General features: G+C 40.9%; 1 protein-coding gene across 1 annotated transcript in view; it reads left to right on the top strand.

The window, feature by feature from the left end:
• Positions 1–20,198: 20,198 nt before the first annotated feature.
• Positions 20,199–23,507, top strand: part of SLC39A8 (solute carrier family 39 member 8) — a 69,220-nt gene continuing 65,911 nt past the window's right edge. The window contains exons 1-2 of the mRNA XM_037036263.1: positions 20,199–20,466; positions 20,624–21,099. Coding sequence (XP_036892158.1) covers positions 20,881–21,099 — 219 coding nt within the window. The 5' untranslated portion in view covers positions 20,199–20,466; positions 20,624–20,880. The remainder of the gene's footprint in view (positions 20,467–20,623; positions 21,100–23,507) is intronic.

Below are 23,507 nucleotides of genomic sequence, written 5' to 3'. Positions count from 1 at the left end.
ATAGCAACAACAAAAAAATACATTGGAATAAACCTAACCAAGGAGGTAAAAGACCTGTACTCAGAAAACTACCCAACACTGAAGAAAGGAATTAAGGAAGACACAAACAAATGGAATCACGTATTGTGTTCATGGATTGGAAGAATTAACATCATCAAAATGTCCAAACTACCCAAAGCAATTTATAGATTCAATGTAATTCCTATTAAAATTTCAATGACACATTTCACAGGCATAGAACAAACATTTCAAAAATTTATATGGAACCATAAATAACCCCAGATAGCTGCAGCAATTTTGAGAAAGAAGAACAAAGTAGGAGGGATCACAATACCTGACATCAAGCTACACTATAAGACCAGTGTAATCAAAACAGTCTGGCACTGGCATAAGAACAGACACATAGATCAGTGGAACAGAGAGGCCAGAAATAAACCCAATTGTCTATGGACAATTAATATCCAACAAAGGTGGCAGAAGCATAAAATGGAGTAATAATAGCCTCTTCAATGAGTGGTGTTGGGAGATCTTGACAGCTACATGCAAAAAATGGAAACTTGATCACCAACTTACACCATACACAAAAATGAACTCAAGATGGATAAAAGACTTATCTATAAGTCGTGACATCATAAAAGTCTTAGAGAAGAACATAGGCAAGAAAATCTCAGATATTTCATGCAAAAGTATTTTCACTGATATGCCCCCTAGAGCAAGGGACATAAAGTAAAGAATAAACAAATAAATAAACATCAAAATAAAAAGCTTCTACACCACTAAAGAAAACATCAGCAAAATGAAAAGGGAACCGACCATATGGGAAAATATATTTGCAAATGATACCTTGGATAAAGGTTTGAACTCCAAAATATACAAAGGACTCACATGACTTCATTCCAGGAAGACAAATAATCCAACTAAAAAATGGGCAAAGGACCTGAACAGACACTTTTCCATGGAGGATATAGAGAGGGCCCAGAGACATATGAAAGGATGCTCAGCCTCAGTAGCCATCAGAGAGATGCAAATTAGAATTACAATGAGATACTACTTTACACCACTCAGAATGGCCATCATAAACAAATGAACAAACAAGTGCTGGAGAGGATGTGGAGAAAAGGGAATCCTGGTGCACTGCTGGTGGGACTGCAAACTGGTGCAATCATTGTGGAGAATAGTATGGAGTTTCCTCAGAAAACTAAAAAAACCCAGCCATTTGACCCAGCAATTCCATTGCTAGGGTTATATCCTAAGAACCCTGAAATACCAATTCAAAAGAACCTATGCACCCCAATGTTCATAGCAGTACAATTTATAATAGCCAAGTGTTGGAAACAACCTAAGTGCCCATCAATAAATGAGTGGATAAAAAAGCTGTGTTTCATTTACACAATGGAATACTACACAGCAGAAAGAAAGAAGAAGCTCCTACCCTTTGCAACAACTGGGACAGATCTGGAGAGCATTACGCTAAGTGAAATAAGCCAGGCAGTGAAAGCAAATACCATATGATCTCACTTATAAGTGGAACCTAATCAATGAAACAAATCCAAAGAGGGGTAGGATTGAAGGTGGCAGGTGGGCATGGCTGGGGTGGGGTGGGGGAATGGATACAACTGTACTTGAACAACAATAAAAAAAAGAAAAATAAAATTTCACTAATTGACTTAGTTTTTCCATTTGAAAATGTCTTGTATTATAAACTTTAAAAATTGCTTTCTAAGTAATGAGTTTTTAAAAAAATCTGAGTAGGCATGTATCCATGGTTACTTCATAATGATATCAAAGATTTTTGGAGATAGAATTTTTGTCCTAGTTTTTTATAGAGTTTCTATTTATTAATCTTTCTTCTGTTCTTCTTTAACCATTTCTATATGATTTGAGAACTTATTTACCACTTATTTTGTTGTTATAATCTTCAGTAACATTATTAACAATTTTACTTCATTTTTAAATTTGTGCAAAGTCTCTGAGGTGAGAGATTGTGTGGCTAATCAGAGAAAAGAAAATAGTTTAATATGATTAGACTATCAAGTGAGAAGTAAAAGATGAGTTTGGGAAGGAAAACTATGTCTGAAAGACCTTGCAAATCATGTTAAGGACAGTATACCTAAAACAATGAGGAATATTAGAAGGTTTTAATAAGTGAGTGAGTGGGGTCAGGTAGCTTATTTAGAAAGCACACACTGACTTCCTGTGGAGAGCAGTTTGATGGGGGGCAATTCACAGGCAAGGGGATCAGTTAGAAGATTGTAGTATTATCCAGAAAATAGTTGATGGTGGCCTGAATTCGGGATAGAGGCAGTGGGCTTGGAAAGAGTTGACTAATTTGAAAGTAATAGTAGAATAATACTTGATTGCCAGATAAAATGGATAAAAGATAAAGACAATGACGTTGACCATTTAAGTATGGGTTCCCCCTAAAAGCAAATCTGAGTAAGGACTGGTATTCAAGAGGTTTGCTTTAGAGGTGTCCCCAGGAAATAAGAATGAGGGAATGAGACAGTGAGTCAGAAAATGAGGATAGCATTTAAGGTAGGAGAAAAGCCAATCAGTGTGCATTGCTGAGCTGTTTATTGCTATGAAAAATTGGGGAACAACTTTGTGTGGAACCCTCTGAAGGAATTATGTTGAAAGCTCCTCAAAAGTGTCCTTCTGAAAGACTGGAGCCTGGGCCTTCATTCCCAGACTAGTCTGTCTTTGGTTTGTGATTGCCTCAGGAATTTTTACTCCTCTACTCTTGAGAGCTGCTGAACCAGTTCTTAGAATTTTGGAGAAAACTCTGAGGCAGAAAATCTGGGAGAATTACTTGAGGTGAAACTGGAGTTAGAGATGGGCTGAGGGAATTTGACGTAGGGCACAAGTAACGTCCACAGTGGGGACCACGTTTCTGGCTCGGGCAACTGGATGTGTGGCACATGTTGAATTCTTGAAATATTCTGGAGACACTCACGTTGAATTCTTGAAATGTTTTGGAGACACTCATGTGGTGAGATCTGCCAGATAGTGAGATATGATCTGGTGGTTAGAGCTGACTCTACAGTAATGAGTTTAGGGGTTATAGCCTAATTAAAGTTTATGTATTAGTCTGTGAGTGGCAAAATTCCACAGATTGATGCCTGAAACGACAGACATTTATTTCTCACAGATCTGGAGGCCAGAGTCCCAAGACCAAGGTATTGACAGGAACGAGTTCTTGTGAGGCTCCTCTCCTTGTCCATTTTCTCCCTGTGTCTTCATGTGGTCTTTCCTCTGTGTCAATCTGTGCCCCAATCTGTTCTTTTTAAAATTAAAAAAAAAAATATTTTATTTACTTATTCTTAGAGACAGGAGAAGGGAAGGAGAAAGAGAAGAAGAAAAACATCACTGTGTGGTTGCCTCTCACATGGACCCCACAAGGGACCTGGCCTGCAACCCAGGCATATGTCCTGACTGGGAATTGAACTTGTGACCCTTTGGTTCTCAGTCCACGCTCAATCCACTGAGCTACACCAGCCAGGGCCCAATCTCCTCTTCTTATAAGGACACCAGTAATATTGGATTCGACCCAACCATATAACCTCATTTTAACTTAATTAGCCTTTTAAAGACTTTATCTCCAAAGACAGTCACATTCTGGGGTACTAGAGATGAGGACTTTTTTATATGACTTCTGAGAAGACACAGTCAGCTCGTAACAGGTAGTAATTGAAACAAAGGGAATAAGCTTTTAGGGAATACATGTAAAATGAGGAAAAGGGAGCCTAGAACAGGGTTTGGAGAGCCACCAACATTTAACAGGATTAACATCTAAAGCCACAAAAACAGAGTGATAGAAAAGGAACATAGAAAAAACTCTGGAAAACCAAGAGTGTGTGGCTTCACTGAACACAAAGGCAGGATTGTTTCAAGAGGGAAACAGCTGTCGGCAGAAACCAAATGCTGGAGAGAGACCTAGCAGAAAGGGCAACCATGAGACTGTTGAGCCTGAAGGTTGATCATTGTAAAGCAGGAATGAACTTTGGCTGAGGAAAGGAGAATGAAATAGTGTAGTGGCTCTAGGTGAATGTGGAGTAGGTGGATGGGTGTGAGTGTTGTTGGGAAGAAGCCGTGGGGGTGGGCGCAGTGCAGGAGAGAGAGGAGACGGCTGGTGAGCACGCCTGAGGTGGAAAAAGAGAAAGGGTTTATAGTTCAGGCACAGGACAGGCCTTGGGTAAGTGTTGAGATAACTTTTTCCATTTGACTAGGATGGAAGGAGGAAATGATGGGAAAGGAAGCAGGAGTGGTTATGAAGGCAGAGTTTTGGGGGACAGAGAAGAGAGTTTGAATTAAACTAAGGGTCAAAGTAAGATTTTATAAAATAGCATGCAAATACATTTTTTACTAATTTTTATGTTGCTGAATTCAATATCACCTTTGTCCTTGAAATTTCTTGAATAGATTTTCTTCATAAAATCAGCACATTGACACTTTAAAAAGAGCCTAATGGAAATATGAAACACAGTATTCACAAAATTATTATTATTGTATACATACATATATGATTATCATGTTATTGTCATGTTATTCTGTTCCCAGAAAATGGATTGAATAAAATGTACAGTGTTCTTTCACTATGGAGACCTCTGTAGGAAGTGTAACAATGTGTCCCTGATCTCTGCAGTTAGCAAAATTTCCTATCTTTAATTTTCTGCCTCATGTTACTGTTGAGGTACTGTTTACTACTGATAAAGAGGGTAATGGGAAAACGGAAAGTCAAGTTTTATGTGGACATAGATGGCTGATTACTATGAACTATCACATCACGACTAACAGGATCATAGTCCCATTCACATTTTAGATAATCCATTTATGATATGTTTAACAGTTCTTTTTAATCTTTTGTTTTAGCAGGTCATTGTGCTAAATGTCTGCTGGTGTTCAGAGTATTAAACTGCACAAGAAATCTTCATTTATTGCACTTATTTGTGTAATATCTTTGATTTCATATTCCTCATCTGTAAATTACCTTATTAGCCGGGAGGAAGTTATTTTTCTCATTTAATGTAATTATGGCAATAATCTGAAATGTCAATGGAATTATAAGGTAGGGATAGTGATGGATGATTTTAGTGAAAATTAAACTAATTTGATAGTGAAAATTTTTATCCCAGTTTGCATTTTTTAATTTACCAACTTAGGTATTATAAGAAGGCCCTTTGGTTCTCAACTCAATTTCCAAATCTGTGGGATAAAAGTTAAAACTTCCTTTTCCCAATGCATAGGATGAATATGGAGAATCACGTCTGCTAACAGTGTTGGAAGGCATAGTACAAGATGAAAATATCACAGGTCACCTTAGGGTAAAATATTAGTGACAATATTTTATGCTTGCAAAGCCCAAACCTCTATCAGTTGCTGTTGAATTCATAAAAGCAGATAATATTATATGTTTGTTTCTTAATGTGGTTACTGTCTGTCTTCCTCACTAGGATGTAAGTGCCATATGTTGCAGACCGCTCTGCCTGGTTTTAGGAATTGTATCTCTATCCCTTGTGACTAAGGGCGAGGGGCGACCTTTGGAATGCGAGCCTCAGGAGACACAGCTTGTCTCTGGTAGCAAATGCTGCCTCAGTTTCCTCTCCCTGCCCCCAAAGCTTGGTCGGAAAACAATGACAGGTAAGACCCCTCACAGTGGGGGCAACCTAAGCCAGACTCAATCACTTGGGAGGTCTTCATGGAAGGACTCAGTGGGGGACTGCAACAAAGAGCAATGGACTTTCGCTGCCCCCCTGCCCACCCCCCTGCCCCCGGCTTTGAGATAGCCGAGTCCCCATGTTCTCTGGGAGAAGTGCTTCCTGGCTCTAATCCCCCTAAGCCTGAACACCTGTTGGGGAGAAGTGCAGCTCCTTGTCTTGCTAGAGTGTGTCCTGGGGAAAACTCTGGCATCACAAAGACTTGCTGATAAACCTGTGAAACCTGATCTGCTAAGAGTGTTTTCATTCATATATTAAGGGTTTGAGCAGGAAACTCTAAAACTCTGTTCCTGACAGACTCTGACTCATAGTAAGCCCTCAGATTTCTTTGAAATGTTATCTACTATTTGATCCTTGCTGCCCTGTATTCCTGTGTATTAGAAACCAATAAAAGGCAATGGAAGAGGGGGCTTGAGGCCTTTTTCTCCTCAGAGAAACTGGCTGCTGCTGGCCTTTCTCCCCAGAGAAACTGGCCACTAGCCCACAGCCTGTTCCCAGCAGGGAAAATGGCCACCCCTCCTCCCCAAGCAGATTACATCATATCTTGGTCATGATTCATTCTCATCCGTGGCACCCTGGTGGGACTCCAGAGAGAAGTCACCCCCACAGCCGTATACTTGGGGTTTAGAACAACAAATGTGCACTGTCTCCTACACAGATCTGGAGGCTACAAGTCTGAAGTCAAGTTGTTGGCAGGACCACACTTCCTCTGTGACTTTTTGGGGAGTCCCGCCTTGCAGGTTCCTGGTTTCTGGTGCTTACCATCAATCTTTGGCATTCCCTGACTGAGAGCTTTACAACTCCAATTTCTATCCCGTGGCCTTCTCCCTGTGTGACCCTGTCTCCACAAGTCCATTTTCTTGTAAGGACAATAGTCACATCAGATCAGAGGCGCACCCTATCATCTCATCCTGACCAAGTCTATCTGCAGTGACGTGATTTCCAAACCAGGTCACATTCTGAGTTACTGAGGGTTAGGACTCTAACGCACCTTCTTCTGAGGGACACAATTCAACCCATAACAAATGGAGTGATAGCTTGAGAGAAATGTGTGGTGAAAAGAACTTTTAAGTACTACTAGATAATGTTTTCTGTTCATGGGAATGATCTAGTGAGAGGGGAAAACTGATGATATAGTAAGAGAGAGAAGGTATAATTATGGGAACAAAGACCTTGAATAAACACGAGAGATACATTGTCCTGGTAAAGAACTGCTGGTCTTAGAAAAAAAGCTTGGAAAGTTTATTTCCAATAACAAGAGAGATGGCAGAGTTTAAGAGTTCAAATAAGGGTGGGCTGTAGAGTTGATGATGGAAGGAGAGATTTCTCTTCTGAGTGTTTATATTTTACCAGTGAAAAAGAAACAAATGTTTCTGATTTGAAATTCAGATAAATGTCATCAGCACAGTCAGCATTGTTTAGGGAACTGCAGTACATACTGAAAAAAGAAAGAAATACACAAAAGTACTCTGCAGTGTTTGAAACTCACACCCCTTTATGATAGGTACTTTCACTGTACTATTTACTATAGTCCGTACAACATTGGCAAAGACATTTCCTTTTTTGAAATCCTCACCTGAGGACATTTTCCTCATTGGTTTTTTAGAGAGAGAGGGAGGGGGACAGAATCAATGCTCAGGACCTTTGTATCATTTTTTTAGATCATGTGTTTGGATAATAATTAGCCATTAGAAGAATCCAGGCATGGAAAAAAAAATGTCTCCCCCCAACACCCCAACAACACCCACTTGAACAGCTGTAGAGGAGTTGGGAGAAGAAAGGCACCGTAAATAGCACTCTTGGGTTTGCTATGACCGACTTCACCAGTTGATCAAACACTGATGCCTCTTTGTATTTTAATCTGGCCTCTTGGCCAGCAGTTCAGTCAGAAGGCATTGTCTCCTTTTGTTTTTGTCTCTCAAACGTACATCAGTGTATTAGCAGATAGAGGTCTTGACCATCCTTATCAATACGTATGTCAAAAGAAGGTTAGGGCCCTGGCTGGTGTAGCTCAGTGGATTGAGCGCGGGCCTGCGAACCAGAGAATCACAGTTCGATTCCCAGTTAGGGCACATGCCTGGGTTGCAGGCTGGTTCCCTGCAGGCCAACTCCCAGCAGGGGACACACAAAAGGCAACCATACATTGATGTTTCTCTCCTTCCCCTCTAAAGATAAATAAATAAATAAAATCTTTTTAAAAAAAAAAGAAGTTTACAAATTTGAAATGTATACTGCTTTTTAGTGTTGGTGTTTGGTATAGATGACTCACCACATAAAATGAATTTGCTTTTCTGTATTTAGTTTATCTTTGATTTAAATTCACTCTTAATATTTAAGAATATAAATTTATATTAAGAATATAAATTATGTGCAAAGTATTATTTTCTGGTGAAGGCAATGACTTAATTTTCCAAATGTTCATATACTAGAATTAGATTAGAATTAGAATTAGATTCTAGTATTATCTGACATTTAGATGTCAGATAATAATCGAAGCAAAGGTTATATGAAGAAAATAACATCTGTAAGGAAATGATGGCATTTATCCAACTACACATTCATCTGGACGATTTAGTGAAAAATTGTTATCTTATGATAGGCTTCAGCCAGACCTGCCCTAGTGACCAAACTGGCCCAGAGTGATTTTGTTTTCGTTCTAACTGTAGATTAGAGGGAGTAATTGCAGATATTATTTTTGTTGATGGAATTGGAGCTATAGTCATAAACATCATAAATGTCATAAACGTTGAATTCTATAGTGTAAGCAGTAGTATAGATACATTAAAAAATGACAGTAATTTAAATATTCTCTCTCTTAAAAACCAGGCATCTCTGAACCTATTCTAGAAAAGGTTTTCATGTGATCTGGTCTCTGACAGCACCCAACTCCAGCCTCGGTGCCGTATCTACAGCAGAGCCCGGACACAGTGCTGGAGACACAATCACTCCGCATGCCTCTTCCTTTTCTCAACCAGTCATTCTGCTAATCTCACTCTCCAGCCTTGGCCAAGATGGAGCATGAAGAACCTTTTTCAAGATAAAGGAGCAGAAAGGAAACTAAAGCTTATCAGCGTCAACTTTCTGTCTCAATTATGTGGATGACAAATTTATTTTTGCTCCAAGTTTATTCCAAGATTTTTTTGAATTCTTAAAAAATTCAAGTCCTAGAATTAAAAAATGATAAAGAATAAAACAGGCAGTGATCTAACAGATATATATTTACACTATAAACGTTGAAAACTTGAACATAATATTGGTAAAAATCTATTTCTGTTGATTGTTGGTGGATTAAGAAGGAAGAAACAACTTGGAGAAGTTATTTTAAATAAAATATTTTAGATCAATTTTTGGTTTTATTTGGACGGTTGAGTATTTAGGTAGCCATATGTTACATTAAAATTCTCTGAAGTCATTATTATTCCTGAACAATATTTTGGATTTTAAGGTTTTAGTCTGCCTTTTTTCCTTTACATGTGGGAGGGTATAACTGCAGCTGGAAAGTTTTAGGAAACAAAAATTCTGGCCTTGGGGCATTTTTCCTGCTAAATATTGAATTTGCAGATGCAGTTCTTGTTCTTAACGTGACCCTGTTCTATAACTAACCCTGTAGACTAATCAGATTAAAGGAAGTCACACAGGCATGAAATCCAGAAGGGAAAGTTTCATCACACTCTTAACTCTGGCTTTTCAATCCAAAGGTGTTGATTTTATAATCCTACCTAACTCTATAATGTTTTTATTTTGTTCTTGTTGTTATTTAAAATTAATAGTAAAAACTTAATTGTGAAGTGATTTTTTCTAGACTTAGAAAATATTAAAAAAATAAGAAAAAATGTCGCATTTCCACCATCCATATAGAATCACAGTTGATGTTTTTGTGCATGCAATTCTTTTTTCCAAGCACATTTCTTATAAAAACAAATTCAAACTCATTCAAAAGTTAAGATTATATCAGCAACATATTCTAATGACATTTAAGATAATGTGAACTGTATTTAAAGAAAAACTATGGTTAACTTGAAAATAAAACAATTTGGAAATTGCAGTTTGGAGAATCAGTTCCATTTTAAATAATAAACTAACAGAAAAATGTCAAAGGAAATAAGAACATAATATATGAAACTCCTATTATCAAACTCATACCATTTTAGACCAATTCCTTCTATCCTCCTTCCTCTCTCCTCCCCTCAAATTTTCAAATGATAGATAGTAAAAGATTAAAAAGCAATCCATCTGTGTTCAGTATTTTCTTGGAATTAATTTCATTATAGAGATTCTTTCTTCTTCCATATAAGAGAAATCTAGATGATAGTTATGGAACTTGGGACTAAAGCACCCATTTTTTCCTGCTTGTACTAACCTTGAAAAGACCCATGGTGCTTTTGTCTGAGTCGATATTTGGGTTTCTTTTAATAGGATATTTTTTAATATCTAATTTAGTTCCCAAACTGCAGTGGAAAAATATATTTTTCACTTACAAAAAAGAACAAACATGTTTTGGGTAAATTGGATTGAGACCTAGAAGACACCCAAGAACCACCAGTCATTCACAAACTGTTGGAAATACACATCCAACAAGTGAGGCATTTCTAGAGACTGTGCCTGGGACACAAAAAACCTTGGACATTTGTAAACCTGCTATTTTCTCAGTGGCATCAGACTTTATGTCTAAGGAATTTTTCTTCTGTCACAAATCCAAGCTGAGCCCTCCCCTACAGTTCTTAGGGCATTAGGGTACATTATTTGGGGAAGTAAGTTTCCTGTGTATTCAAATCATTTTCTTTCACAACAATGTCTATCTTGTTTTCATATTATTTTTGTGTAAGTCATACTTTGCTCCAAGTACATTTATCTCCATTAGGACTGTCACATTGGGATGGATCACATTTATGTGTAAAGGCGCGGGTAGCAAAGTTTGGTTTTTCATGCATGTGTGCCAAGAATACTTTTCCTCCTCCTGAAATATACCAAACAAAGGCATCCAAACAAGAAATAGAACTAGAAAATGCTCAAGTTTATACAAAATTATTAATTCCATCAAAATTTAAAAAAAGAATGAAGAATTTTTTAAAGTGGGCTTTTTCAACCATGATGGGGCCAAGGAAGGAGCCGTTTTCCGGTCCAGGGAGGAATGGCTACTGCGCCATTGGGTGTTATGTGTGTCCGATAGACAAGTAGCTTCACGAAGCTGTAAACCATGCTCAAAATGACGTTTCAATCTGGTTTGACTGGCTTAAAATTTTAGTTTTCCTTGGCTCTGCCATTTATGAAATGCGTTAATTCATGTTATGACATTGAATTCTCAGTACAACCCTGCGAGATTCATGGAAGAGCTAAATGACTGAAACTACAAGGATGACAAACTATTCACATGGTCTCAGTTAGAATGAGAACTCAAGTCTTCTCATCCTTGTTCCATTGTTCTACCCTCACCACTGTGCTGCCAGAAGACTTCGGGTTGGAGTTGTGTGGGGGGCATTCCTAGGGATGTGGCAGCTATTTCAGGCAGGGCTTCACGACTTTACCAGGAGTCAGGGACGAGTGTTTTGTAACTGCCAGAGTTATCTCTGCAGCAAGAATATGGTGTGAATGAGTCTCTGGAAAAAACCTAGAAGCGGAGCTGGTCAAGGGAATCCTTATGAAGATTTAAACTCCTAATCCTGCATGTGCTGAAGAGATAACATTTGCTCCGTTTGCTTTTTAACTTTCAGAAATGAAAGAAGTAACAGCAGGAAGAGCAGGTGAGGGGAGAGATGTGGACCCCAGGTGCTAAGGGGTTGAGGACCCTAGAAGAGCTCCCTGTCATAATTTCATGCCATAAATTTGCCTAAGACTAGGCTTTGTATTAAGCTCTTATCGGGAAAACAAAATTCCTAATTGTTCTCACATGGTTATATTTCCCAGCAGGTCAATTTCACTCGCACTTTGGGATTCTGACCCTCAAGTGTTGGGAGAGTTGAGATACGATGGGAGTACCCTCTGAAGGAGAATCCTTCTTGCTCGTTGCCCCACTTACCCCATTCGCCATCAAAGACTCTGGCTATTCAAGATTCACAGAGTGAGAGGAGCTAGATGCCTTCCAGGGCTACTTTGCTATTTTTCTTAGCTTTCCGTGATACAGAATCATGCCAGGCACACAGCATGGGATCTCCTCATCTCTGGTTCGGGACTGTCCTCACTGGGCGCATGAAGAGGCTGACTGATCTAACTCCCCACTTTCCAGGACCATCTACGGTTTGATCATTTTTTATTTGTTATTCACATCTTTTGAAAAATTGAAATGCCAAAGAATATGCCAAATGTACAAAGAAAAATACACATTTTTCTAATTCTTCTCTTCAGAGAAAGGTGTTCTCCCTCCCTTTGAATTTCCTGCTTCCCAAACGTACTTCTCCAGAGGGAAGCAGTGCGCATAGCTTGGCGCACACGCCCGCAGACCTTTGCTAATGTGAAGCGCCGGTGCTCCTGTGTGCGCAGGCGCGTTGTATATACAGTTTTGCAACATATTCTGCTGTTCCCCTTTTCATTCATTTATTTAACATCTTTCCATGTCAGACATATACGTTTTCCAAATATTCTAAGAATATGTTGAGAAGTGTGTGGAATTATAAAACCCAGAAACTATAGTGAGGCCGTGCTGGGTGAGCTGAGCTGAATGGGAACGCAAGACCTGGGATATGGGCCTATCGGAAAAGAACTAGAGAGAAAGAAGGAAAGAGGCCTAAGAAAAACGTGGGCTAATACGTTCTCAACCCAATAAAAGTCACAGGCTGTTATTATTCTCAAAACATAATGGAAAGGAGCAGGTTTGGGCCTATGTTTGCCTCTGAATGTATACTTGACGATGGCACTTACCTCCTCTGAGCTTCCCTTTCCTTACTCAAAAATGACTAGATTAGACTCGATGACATCTGTGGTTCTTTCCATTTCTGATTAGTGCTTTAATTTCCTGGAAAACAACCTCAAGAGTGTTGCGAGGTACAAAGTAGACTTTGTTTCAGGCTAGTGTTGGTTGTTCTTGTCCACCTTTAATGGCAGTTCAGTAGGCCGATTACACAGATCACATTACCCTGCCATTTTAGCTTATAACATCGTCACTCTGTTTTATAGGGTATAAAGAGTTTTCACATGTCTTATCATATCTGATTTTCAGTTATTTACTGATGTAGATTGAGTAAATATTACTTTAATCCCATTTTGTATATTAGGAATTAAGTGCAGTGTAGAGTTACATGAATCTAATTCCTACCTACATTGTCTGCGGTATTGGTAGCTGAATAGACATATGTGATTTGGATCCAGTCACCACCATCTTGCTCTTTATTTGAGAACATTGTATGTAGCATGTTTGTGATAATAAGGAGTAAATATTATTTGGTATTTGTAATACAGGAAAAAGGAGGTTTAAATTCACCAAGGAGACTTTCACCACAGCTGACCATAAAGAATCTTCTGGAACATCATTGGATAAAAGACACCTTTGACCTGGAGAAACTTCGAGATTTTTCCTGATTTTTTCAGATTCCGTGTTTCTGCTCCAGACTTTCCAGCTGCAAATACCTTCTTGTAGTTCTTGCTCTTTCAGGTCCCCCAGGAATTTTTAATTTGCATTTCTTTGTCCTGGAATGTGCTTTTACTTTGTCTTTCTGTCAAACTTCTACTTATCATTCAAGCTCCTGGGTTAACTACTCCATCAATTATTTGCTCAGTGTCTTCCGCAGACACAGGTGCTCCTACCTCTCTCTGCCGCAACCTTTAAAATCTCTGTTCTAGCCACCATCTCACTTCTGCTTAATCTTAACTACAAGCATTTCATAGAGAGTAAAATTCCTCTTCGCACTAGTAGTCACACACCACAAGGAATGTGATCCAGAGGGCAAAAATATGTAGTGAGTTAAGGTAATTTTACTGAATATTATAAAAGCAGGATTTTAGCAAAATTTTATTTTTAATTTCTACGTAATTTGTTGATGGGAGTTTATCCTTACTCTACTCACTGTTTTAGTTTCAAAATTTTGAAGCAATTACAAACTTAGAGAAAAGATGCCTCATTCAAAGACCTTTCCTCTGAATCATTTGAGGGTAGTAGCTGCTCCAATGCCCCATTCATTACTTTGGAGTACTTAAATATGTATTTCCTCATCCTTTGACGGCTTTCTTGCTTTCAGGCATAAGAGTTTCTGGGTTCATCTCGTTTCTTCTTCTGCCCAGTCCTGTGATCAACCCTTTCTCTAAGGAGCCCTTATTCTTACTAGTGCAGAATAGTTTTTAGAAGCCAAGCTCAGGGCCCTATGCATGCTCACTGCCGTTAGGGTGCCGCCGTTCCCAGGCCATCCCAGGGGACAGTGTTGGGGATTATTTACAACTGCTATCTATTTTCATCTGTTTATATACAGAAAACCATGATTTTACTCTGATATCTCCAAATCCAACCTAACACCATGAGTTCATTCTAGTTTTCTAGTTCATTTCTCATTTTTTCCCTCTCCATGTTTTCGACAGCCTTCCCCAACAGTGTGAGAACTGATCACAATTGTCTATTTTATGTGTACTTACTTAATGAATTTCCTATGTATAACTCATCTTCTACTTTTGATGTCATCTCTCCACCCCTCACTTCTCCTCTTGGCTTCTGATACTCTATTATTCTGCACCCAAATTTCAATATGTGGAGAGATTTCTGCACCCATAAAACACGTATCACACACCAGCTGGGTATCCTACAACTGAACTCAGTTCTGACAGTATCTATCCAAAGGTGGCATCAGATCCTAGTTTAAGGGCTCAGTCCCACAAGAAAGACTGTCTCTCCCTTCAAACGTCAGTCACAAAGTCCAGCTTGTCACTTATGCTTCTGACTCACTGGGTATAGATTACAGATTCCAAACACTCACAGAACTCAAGAGAAACCTTTACTTAGATCCCTGGTTTATTATAAAAGGTCTGAGGACCACCCGATGGAAGAGATGCTTAGGGCAAAGTACGGGGAAAGGGCACGGAGCTTCCATGCTTTCTCTGATTATTCCCCACACATCTCCATGTGGAAGCTCTCTGAATCCAGTCCTTTTGGGTTAGGCATGGTTGATTAAATCATTTGCCATTGGCAAATAACTTAATCTGCAACCTCTCCTTCCTTCCACAGGTCAGGAGTGGAGAGTTGGGGGGTGCTGGGAGAGTGACTGAAATTTTCTACCCTCTAATTACATGGTTATTTTGCCTGGTAACCAGCTCCCATCCTCTGGTCTGCCCCAAAGTCACCGCAATAATAACCCTTTTTTTTCACTTAGGAAATTCTGAGGGTTTTAGCTGTGTGCCAGAAACTCAATGAAGACCAAATGTGTATTTCCTATTTAAATCGCCCTAACATACCCCCACGCCAGGTGCCCTCCTCACTGCACAGACTCTGGCACCTCAGCAGGTCTCCCTTCTCACCCTTGTCCAGCTCTGACACACTGCTCGGGGCCACGACCAAGCGGGGATGCCTTCCTCACCCACACAGGCTCGGACTATTCACACCAGACCGTCTCTCTTCACTCCTGACTCATGGATGCCCTCCAGTCCTTGCTCTATATCAAGGCCATTGCTTTTGCATGGACTCCCTCCTTCTGCAGCTTGGGCTGTAACAAAGCATAACAAAGCGTGTGGGGAAATATGCACCCCTTGTCACCCTTGGGTGCTGATATTCTGTGCTGACACTTTGTGCTGACACACACTCTTAGCCCACTAGAGATTCAGGGGTGATTTTCCGGGTTCCCTCTGCACTCATGACACCTTTGCCACCCTGCCTGGGCTCTAACTGTCCAGACTGTTCTCCTCCCTCTGGGGATACCCTTCTTTCCTGGTTCAGTCCCCCACATTCCTTGTAGGGATATGATGACCACCCTCTGCGCATACACCTTTATTGGGCTGTGCTCCACCTCATGGCTTTAGGACTGGAAGGTAGAATAAAGGGAAAAAAGGAGAAGAAGCAAAGGGATATGCCATCTCTTAGATTTGCTTATTATTCCTTCTACAGGAAATGAATGCATGAGAAAGTTTAAAAGAGGCCAATTTGCTCTTTGTTTGCAATAGTAACAAAAGATTGGCACTGGGAAATACTTGAAGCCGTTAGAAAAAGTAACGTTTGTCATTAAATGCCCTTTGCTTTGGAGAATTGAACTTTCTTTTCTGGGTATTTCATGTTTTGATTTGATTAATTACTATGAAGTTAGTCATTTAGAAATAATGAGGTTGAAATAGATATTTGTTCTTCTCGTCCAATTTTCTTCTTTTATTGATGATGGAATTGCATTCTGGTTAGGTCACACGACTTTCCCTAGTTTTGCTGGTGACCTAGAAAAAGGGTATTTTTCCAACATCCTAGCCAGTGTTCTCCTCCTTGTTATCATTCAAAATTATTTGACCTTAAAGAAAGATTTCTGAGAAAAAGAATAGCTTATACATATACACCTTATCTTTTATTTTTTTAAAGATTTTATTTATTTCTCTCTAGAGGGGAAGGGAAGGAGAGAAATATCAATGTATGGTTGCCTCTTGTGAGTCCCCTGCTGGGAACTGGCCTGCAACCCAGGCATGTGCCCTGACTGGGAATCGAACCGCGATCGTGTGGATCGCAGGCCCACACTCAATCCACTGAGCTACACCAGCCAGGACACAGGTTATCTTTTAAATGGAAGTCTTTTTCTTCAGGAAGGGGATTGCTAACAGAATGCCATGTTTTGAGCCCTAAAACATTATCTGAATAGTACTTTGGTGATTGAATTTTATGAGAGCTGAGTATCTGGAAATTTACCTTGCCAACTTGGTAGTTAGTAATAACAGTAATTTAATAGTGTGGATGGAAGAAAGGATTCTACGGAAGACCACAAATTCCTAACTGGGCAGGTCATTGTGGATAGTCATGGCCTTGCTCCACCAACGGAACACCTGGCCAGGGCCAGGCCTGTGACTGCTTTAGTGAGACCCTTATTTACCTTAATGAGGCCCTGTCCACTGTTTCTGTGCATCCAGGTTAACACATCTTTGAGATGCCTTTTTTTTTTTTAGATTTCTCCTTTTAAAACATGACCACCTTCAAGAGTGTGCACAATCTCAGTTATTCTCTAACTCCATCCCCACCTTGCTTTCTCCCCCTCCATGTCATCTTCCTTAACATTTCCTCCTTGATTTCAAATGCATAAAAGAAGTTGCAAAACTATTACTTTCCAGAGCAATGGAGATCTTGTTTCCCAGGAATTGCCATAAGTTTTGGCTTAAATAAACTGTTGTAAACATTATTTATTGGTTTGAAATTTTCTTACCTCAACATTAGTAGTTAGAATTTTGAATACTTCCTCTTAGTTGCATTTCTACATTATGTTAACTATTTGGTAAGGTTTCAAAGCAGGTTGATTATTACTTATTTTTCCGTGTATTGTCTTGGGGGAGTTGATGGGTTGGCAAAATGTGTGTACGTGGACATGAATGGTTGATAAATAAAATATTGTTTTCAAAATATCCATGAGGCAAAATTTGTATTAATTTAAACCCATTTATGTTTGTGAAAAATCCAGCACGTTATCAGTGTTGCTGTTCAAGCTGGGAAGGGACAACTTGTTGGGTGTAGATGAACCATCTAGAGCAGCAATTTCCAACAGGTGTGCCCACGGCACACTGGTGTGCTCGACAATTTTTAAAACAGGCGATACCTTACTATTCCGTCATGCGCACACTGACCTCTTTCCCCTTAGACTGTCAAATAAAAAACTGGCAACACACACATGGTAGTCTGGTGATTGCCAGAGGGAAGGGGGGATGGGGAAATGTAGGAGAAGGTGAAGCGAGGATAAACGGTGATGGAAGGAGACTTGACCTGGGGTGGTAAACACGCAACACCATACACAGATGATGTGTTATGGAATAGTACACCTGAAACCTGTATAATTTTATCAACCAATGTCACCCCAGTGAATTCAATTTAAAAGAAGGCCCTGGCCCAGTGGCTTGTCTGTTGGAGCGCCACCTAGTGCACCAGAACGTTGCAGGTTTGATCCCTGGTCAGGACACAGACCTAGGTTGTGTGGGTTTGATCCAACGGATCCATGTCTCTCTCTCTCACTCTCTCTGTAAAATAAATAAAAACATGTCCTTGGGTGAGAATTAAAAAATAAAAGAACAATGCTCCCCCGACCCGTGCCACACACACCAAATGACAACAAGCCAACACAACAATGGCTGTTGGGTGTGAATGAATCAAAATGATACCTATTTTTGGTCACATTGGCAAAAAATGATATACTTTCTGGTGTGCCACAGAATTTTAGTAATTAGTTTGTGTGTGCCATGAGATGAAAAAGGTTAAAAATCACTCATCTAGAGCTTTCATTAATTTCCAAGAATCATCTCCAGTCACTGACAGACATCAAAACAAAAAATAAGCAACAAACTATACTTGAGAATCAAAAATTTTTTGAAAACCAGTAAGTTTACTATGTAGTTATAAAAGTTCAAGTTTTATAAACAAACTATAATCACATAAGTAAATATCAAACCCTCCTCACTGAGAAAGGAAGAATAGGTTATGTCATAATCTAATTTTTTTTTATGTTCCATAATCCTCTTTTGCACACTTCTGGGTTCCACACAACAGGCACAGGTGAGGCAAATGCTCTCCTGACAAACCCTTCGCTACCCTTGTTATTGTTTTGAGAAAGTTACTTTTCTTTGCTCATGATGACACTGAACATTTTCTTAGGGCTCTGCCTCCAGCACCATGTTGCTGAAGAAGTTCTGCCCTCATCAGTTTGCTCAGCAAACATCTGATTTTCTGGCTTCATTCCTGAAAACAAAAACTGGAAATTCTGGATTACAGGAAGCTAAGGAGCCTTCGTGGTTGCCGGGCTCATCAGGGCCCTCAGCACGCTGCCTGGGCTTTGTGCACAGCTGAGTGAGCAGTGGAACGGTCCGCCTTCTAGACCCGGTTTTACAATTAAGTTGGAAATTAACTTTTTATTATTTTTACTTCTCAATTACACTTTACAGTCAGTATGATTTTGTATTAGATTCAGGTGTACAGCATAGTGGTTGCATAATCATATACTTTACAAAGTGTTCTTAATATTTCTAGTACCCATGAAGTACCATACATAATTATTACAATATTTTCAATAAATGTCTTGAAGAGTCCTATTAGCTGTGTAATTTAAGAGCTTAATGGTGACATGCACTTACTTCTGGCCCTTGGGTGAAATAATTGCCCTTTTTGCACCAATGTAATTCTGTAGATTAACAAATATATAGGTTTATAATGGGAAGGGGCACATCATTAAGATCATTTTGCTCTTCTCCCTCCGAGGCAGGAATCCTTTTACCGAATACCCCTGGGTTTGAATCACTTTAAAAAATGGGGATCACTGCTCCTCAAAGCAGTTGTTCTGATATTCTGTGGAAACCTTCCTCTTGGTAAGTTTGCCTTGTTGCTGCTGCCTTCTGCCCTCTGTAGTCAGAATGCAGTTAAACCCTCTGCATATGACAAGCCCTTCAGATATGTCCACCCGGATCCTCATTCTTCTTGAATTTTCTCTGATCTCATCTCTTTCTTCCTGGGTTTATTTAAATTCTTGTGGGACATGATATTCTTTTCTCCTTCTCCATCTCCTTGCCCTACTATGGATTTAGTTAGTTTGTTTTTTTTTTTTGAAATGTGTTTTAGGAGGCTGTGAACTTAACCTATGAAAGGCAAGAACACTGTGTGTGTGTGTGTGTGTGTGTGTGTGTGTGTGTATGTGTGAATGTCTCGCACAAGATGGACAGCTATTTGAACATTTCATCTACACCACTTTAGATTCTTACTGTTCTCTGGCATGCAACAGTGGGTCGTGGTTTCACTTTATTTCTGGACCATTATTTCCACCAGACACAACCTTTGATCCCAAACACCGCATTCACTCGACACAAACTTGTTGACTTCATACCTAAATCAGCTTTTCTTGAATCCTCATCTGAACAAACATTCATTTTAATCTGCGGATATCCCGTGTGGCGTCAGGAAGGGCCGGTTTGGGTAGTGCTGGCTCAGTGAGTCTACCACCACACTACAGATTTGGTTTCCTTTTTCTCCCTTGAGTTTAAGAAGACCAAAATAAATACACAAATAAATAAATAAATGAATATATTCTTGCTAATAGTTTAGACAATTCAAGGGGTTCCAGACTCTATTCCAGGAAGCTGGTTTCATCAAGGTAACAAAGAGAGCGCGGAGAGCAGAAAGAAGGCTAGGAGTCACCGAGATGGAGGTGTCATTAAGGTAACCCCCTGGAGTTGGGGGAGGGGAAGGGATGGAGAGCCGGCAGACGGCGGCTGGGCAAGCACAGGAGAGGAGGAAAGGCAGGCAGCCCGGCGCCCCGGCGTGGACGCGTTCGGGAGTTCGGGCGGGAGGGGGAGTATGTCACCACGTGCTGCAGAGGCGGGGACAGGGTCATCCTCCTCTTATCTGAAAGGGTGCAGGGCTGGACAGAAACAAACAGGTAGGCTGGCGAGGTGGGAGGTTAGCCGTCTAACCTAGTCCTTCCTACTAGGTAGCTTAGAGCCGAGATCTGGGATAGGGAAGGTGCCATTTAGGCGCTGGCACGTCTCATCCTTCTTAAGTTCGCTCTGCGGGAATTCGGCAGGACAGGAAGAGGAGACGGGGTTCCACAGCGAGTGCAGTTTTAATTCTTAAGAACTGGCGGTGGTTTAGAGCTTTATATCCGGGAGGAGCCTGTGTCACCACACTGTAAGCAAATCCTGGGACGTTCTCAAACCCGGCTACAGGGCAGTTGGCCCCATGCCCGGCCGGGAGTTCGAGGGCTCCGGCCACGCAGTGCTCCGGGGTCCGGCCGGCGGGTGACCCAGTGGCCTTTATCTTTCCCCCTTTGTCCTCTTTATCTCAGGCTCGCCAGGAGGACTGGGCGCCCTCTCTGCCTATCGCTCCCCACCCGCAGCTGCACCGCCACTTCAATGCTCCGCAGATCGCCGGCTGCAGCTCTTTCAAAGGCGCCGGAGGACCAGGGGCGCCTCGAGGCACCGCTGACTCGGCCGGGCGGGGACGCCTGAACCGCGCGCCCTTGGGCACCAACGCCGGTGCGCCCAGCGCGTCCCCCGTGCGGTTCAGCCAGCTTTGGGACCGCACCGGGCAGCTCGGGCCAGGATGGCCCCCGGCCAGGCAGTGGCCGGGATCTTGCTGCTGGCGGCGGCGGGCCTCGGAGGGGCTGCGGCGGGGCCGGGGCTTGCCTTCAGCGAAGACGTGGTGAGCTTGTTCGGTGCGAATCGGAGCTTGTCGGCGGCGCAGCTCGGGCACCTGCTTCAGCAGCTGGGAGCCGCCACCGCGGAGGGCGCCCCGCAGCTCGCGCAGCTGCACTTCAACCAGGTACGGCGCTCGTACCCCGCGCTTTCGCGCTGTGGCTGTCCTTAGGCGCCGGTCTGTACCTGAACGCTATTTACCCGGGGGAAGTGCGGGGGAAAGGATTTCTTTGGGTTTTTCGGGTTTGAGGCGGTGATTGGTGGCACTTGATTCTCACCGGACCGGGCTCCTTAGCCGAGGTTAAAGGGCTGGTGAGGGTTCAGGGAGTCAGAAATTGCAGCTTTGTGCCGGATGAGCTGAGAGATCAGACGCTTGTGAATATAAAGTTTTATAGAAAAGTTTATGAAATAGTTAAGGTGGGAAGCACCTTAGGAAATGCAGGGTTTTGTTGTTGTTGTTGTTGTTGTTGTTGTTGTTTTTAAAGGTAGGAATGGCGTACTTAAATCTTCCCAGCAAAAATAACGAACCGCTCACATGCGGTCCTTGTTAACAGTTGCTTTGTGGGTAACAACTGCCAAGGAGATGTAACGTGGTTCTGCCTTTCCTGTGTACGTTACATGAGGCATTTAGACCCGAAGGGACTTATTTTACACAAAACAATGAAGATGACAACTGTTAGTAAATTTCAAAACGGATGTTCTAGGTTGTTATTTACATAAGACATATTTTATTTCTTAGAATTCTGGAGTAGGCACAGTATGCTTTCTCCATCCTCCCCAAACTCCTCCCCACTGTTTGAAAGTGCTAACTCAGCGCTTGACGTTTTCCCCTTCTGTTTTTGTTCCAAAGAGAACTGATGATGAAGAGCAGTAAGCGACATTTTCCATATTGTTCTTCATTTCTGGCCCATGTTAGTGTGTTACAAAAAGTTTTTGTGGTCCGAGGTGTTTGGGGAATGCTGCATGCTATACTCCACTCTTGGAAATTTAGCATCTCCTAATGTATTAGATTAGGAGATGCTGATTTTCTGACCTTAGATTACTGTTAGGGAAACCTGAATCAGACGGACTCCTTGCTATGAATACTATGGGTAGGTAGGCATTTTTTTTGTTAGAAATATCTTACCTCAATTCAAACATATTATACTCAAGGACAAATTCTGATGCTGCCGGGGTATCAGAGAGTGACCTCCCTTTAACTAGAAGGGAGGGTTTTGTGTTTCACCTCTTCAGGCTCTTTAATAAACTGCAGTTTTAGCTCTGGCATGATTTAATTAAACATTCGATTTAATGTCTAAGAAATATGTTGGCAAAACTGAAATTCCCACATATATTGATATTTTGGAAAAGAAAACAAAGCAAACAACTTCCTAAGTATTTTCTGTCTAGTTGCAATCTCTCCAAGTAGGGGAAACAGCTGAGCTAAGATATTTCTAGGTAGGAGTAGGAGTGGTCATGTGTTTGGAAAGAAGCTTGAGGCTTGACCGGCAGCTGCAAATCTGTAGCCCACACACTGTTTGCACTCACGTTATCTTTTTTACCTTGCAGTGTCTGGAGGTGTTGACAAAGTACAAAGAGACAAAAGATCCCTGAGCCACTCCTTGGCAAAGACACTGGAAAATATGTGTGAATCATTTTGAAAAATTGGTTAAGTTTGTTAGCAATATGTTTCCCTTTTTGTAAGTAGGATTTCTCAATTGATAAATTATATGTATGTGGACACCTTGCTTCTCACTCTCATATTTGGATATTTAACTACATTCATTGTGGCCTCTGTGGGCATCAGAAAGAGACAGGAAGAAGCCGATAATTACTTTGGAAATAAAGGGAAGCCAGGGACAATTTATCATTTAACCAGGCCTAACAAACAACAATTTGATGTTCTAAAAAGTCCTGATGAAAACAACAACCTTCAAACAAGATGACAAGAAATGAAATAGATTCTAGAAGAATCTATTATTTGCTAGCAGGAAACCACCCAATTTGGAGCAAAAATTAGGGCCATTAATACCTGCATTCTTTAAAGAATGCAACTGGAGTTCCCTCACCTGTAACAAAGTAGAATAAATAATGTGTGGGCCTGCTGTGAGAAGCTTGATTTTTTGACTTTGAAAAAGGCCCAGAAAATAGAACTTATTTCTATGAATCAGGGATTTATTGGATTTCCTCGGAGATCTCTTTTACAAATGACATTGTTCCTTTGGATGAGGGCTGTGATATTTCTGAGGCCAGCTTTTCTCAGGTCATAGACTACTGTACTCTGGATGTTTGTTAGAGAATTTGGAAGGTGTTCTAATATTCTTAAAGTATTCCTAAGTCCTATTAAATTAACTCATTGCTTTGGGAGACCAAAGTGACCTAAGGTCAAACTGATGACAATAGAACAATTGAGCTTATTGTTTTGCTTCATGGGTATGTGGGTACAAAGAGCAGGTAGAAGCAGCGACTGAAGCAGTGAGAAGAGGGAGCTCTTTTAGTTCAGTGGGTCTGGGAGGCGCTGGGGTGTCAGTCTGATCTGTGTCAGGGAGTTCCGTA

Source organism: Sturnira hondurensis, unplaced genomic scaffold, assembly GCF_014824575.4.
Source record: "Sturnira hondurensis isolate 20B ecotype Veracruz unplaced genomic scaffold, ASM1482457v3 Scaffold0022707, whole genome shotgun sequence".
Classification (NCBI taxonomy): Eukaryota; Metazoa; Chordata; class Mammalia; order Chiroptera; family Phyllostomidae; genus Sturnira; species Sturnira hondurensis.
The sequence above is the reverse complement of the archived record's forward strand: the minus strand, read 5'-3'. Positions and strand labels throughout refer to the sequence as shown.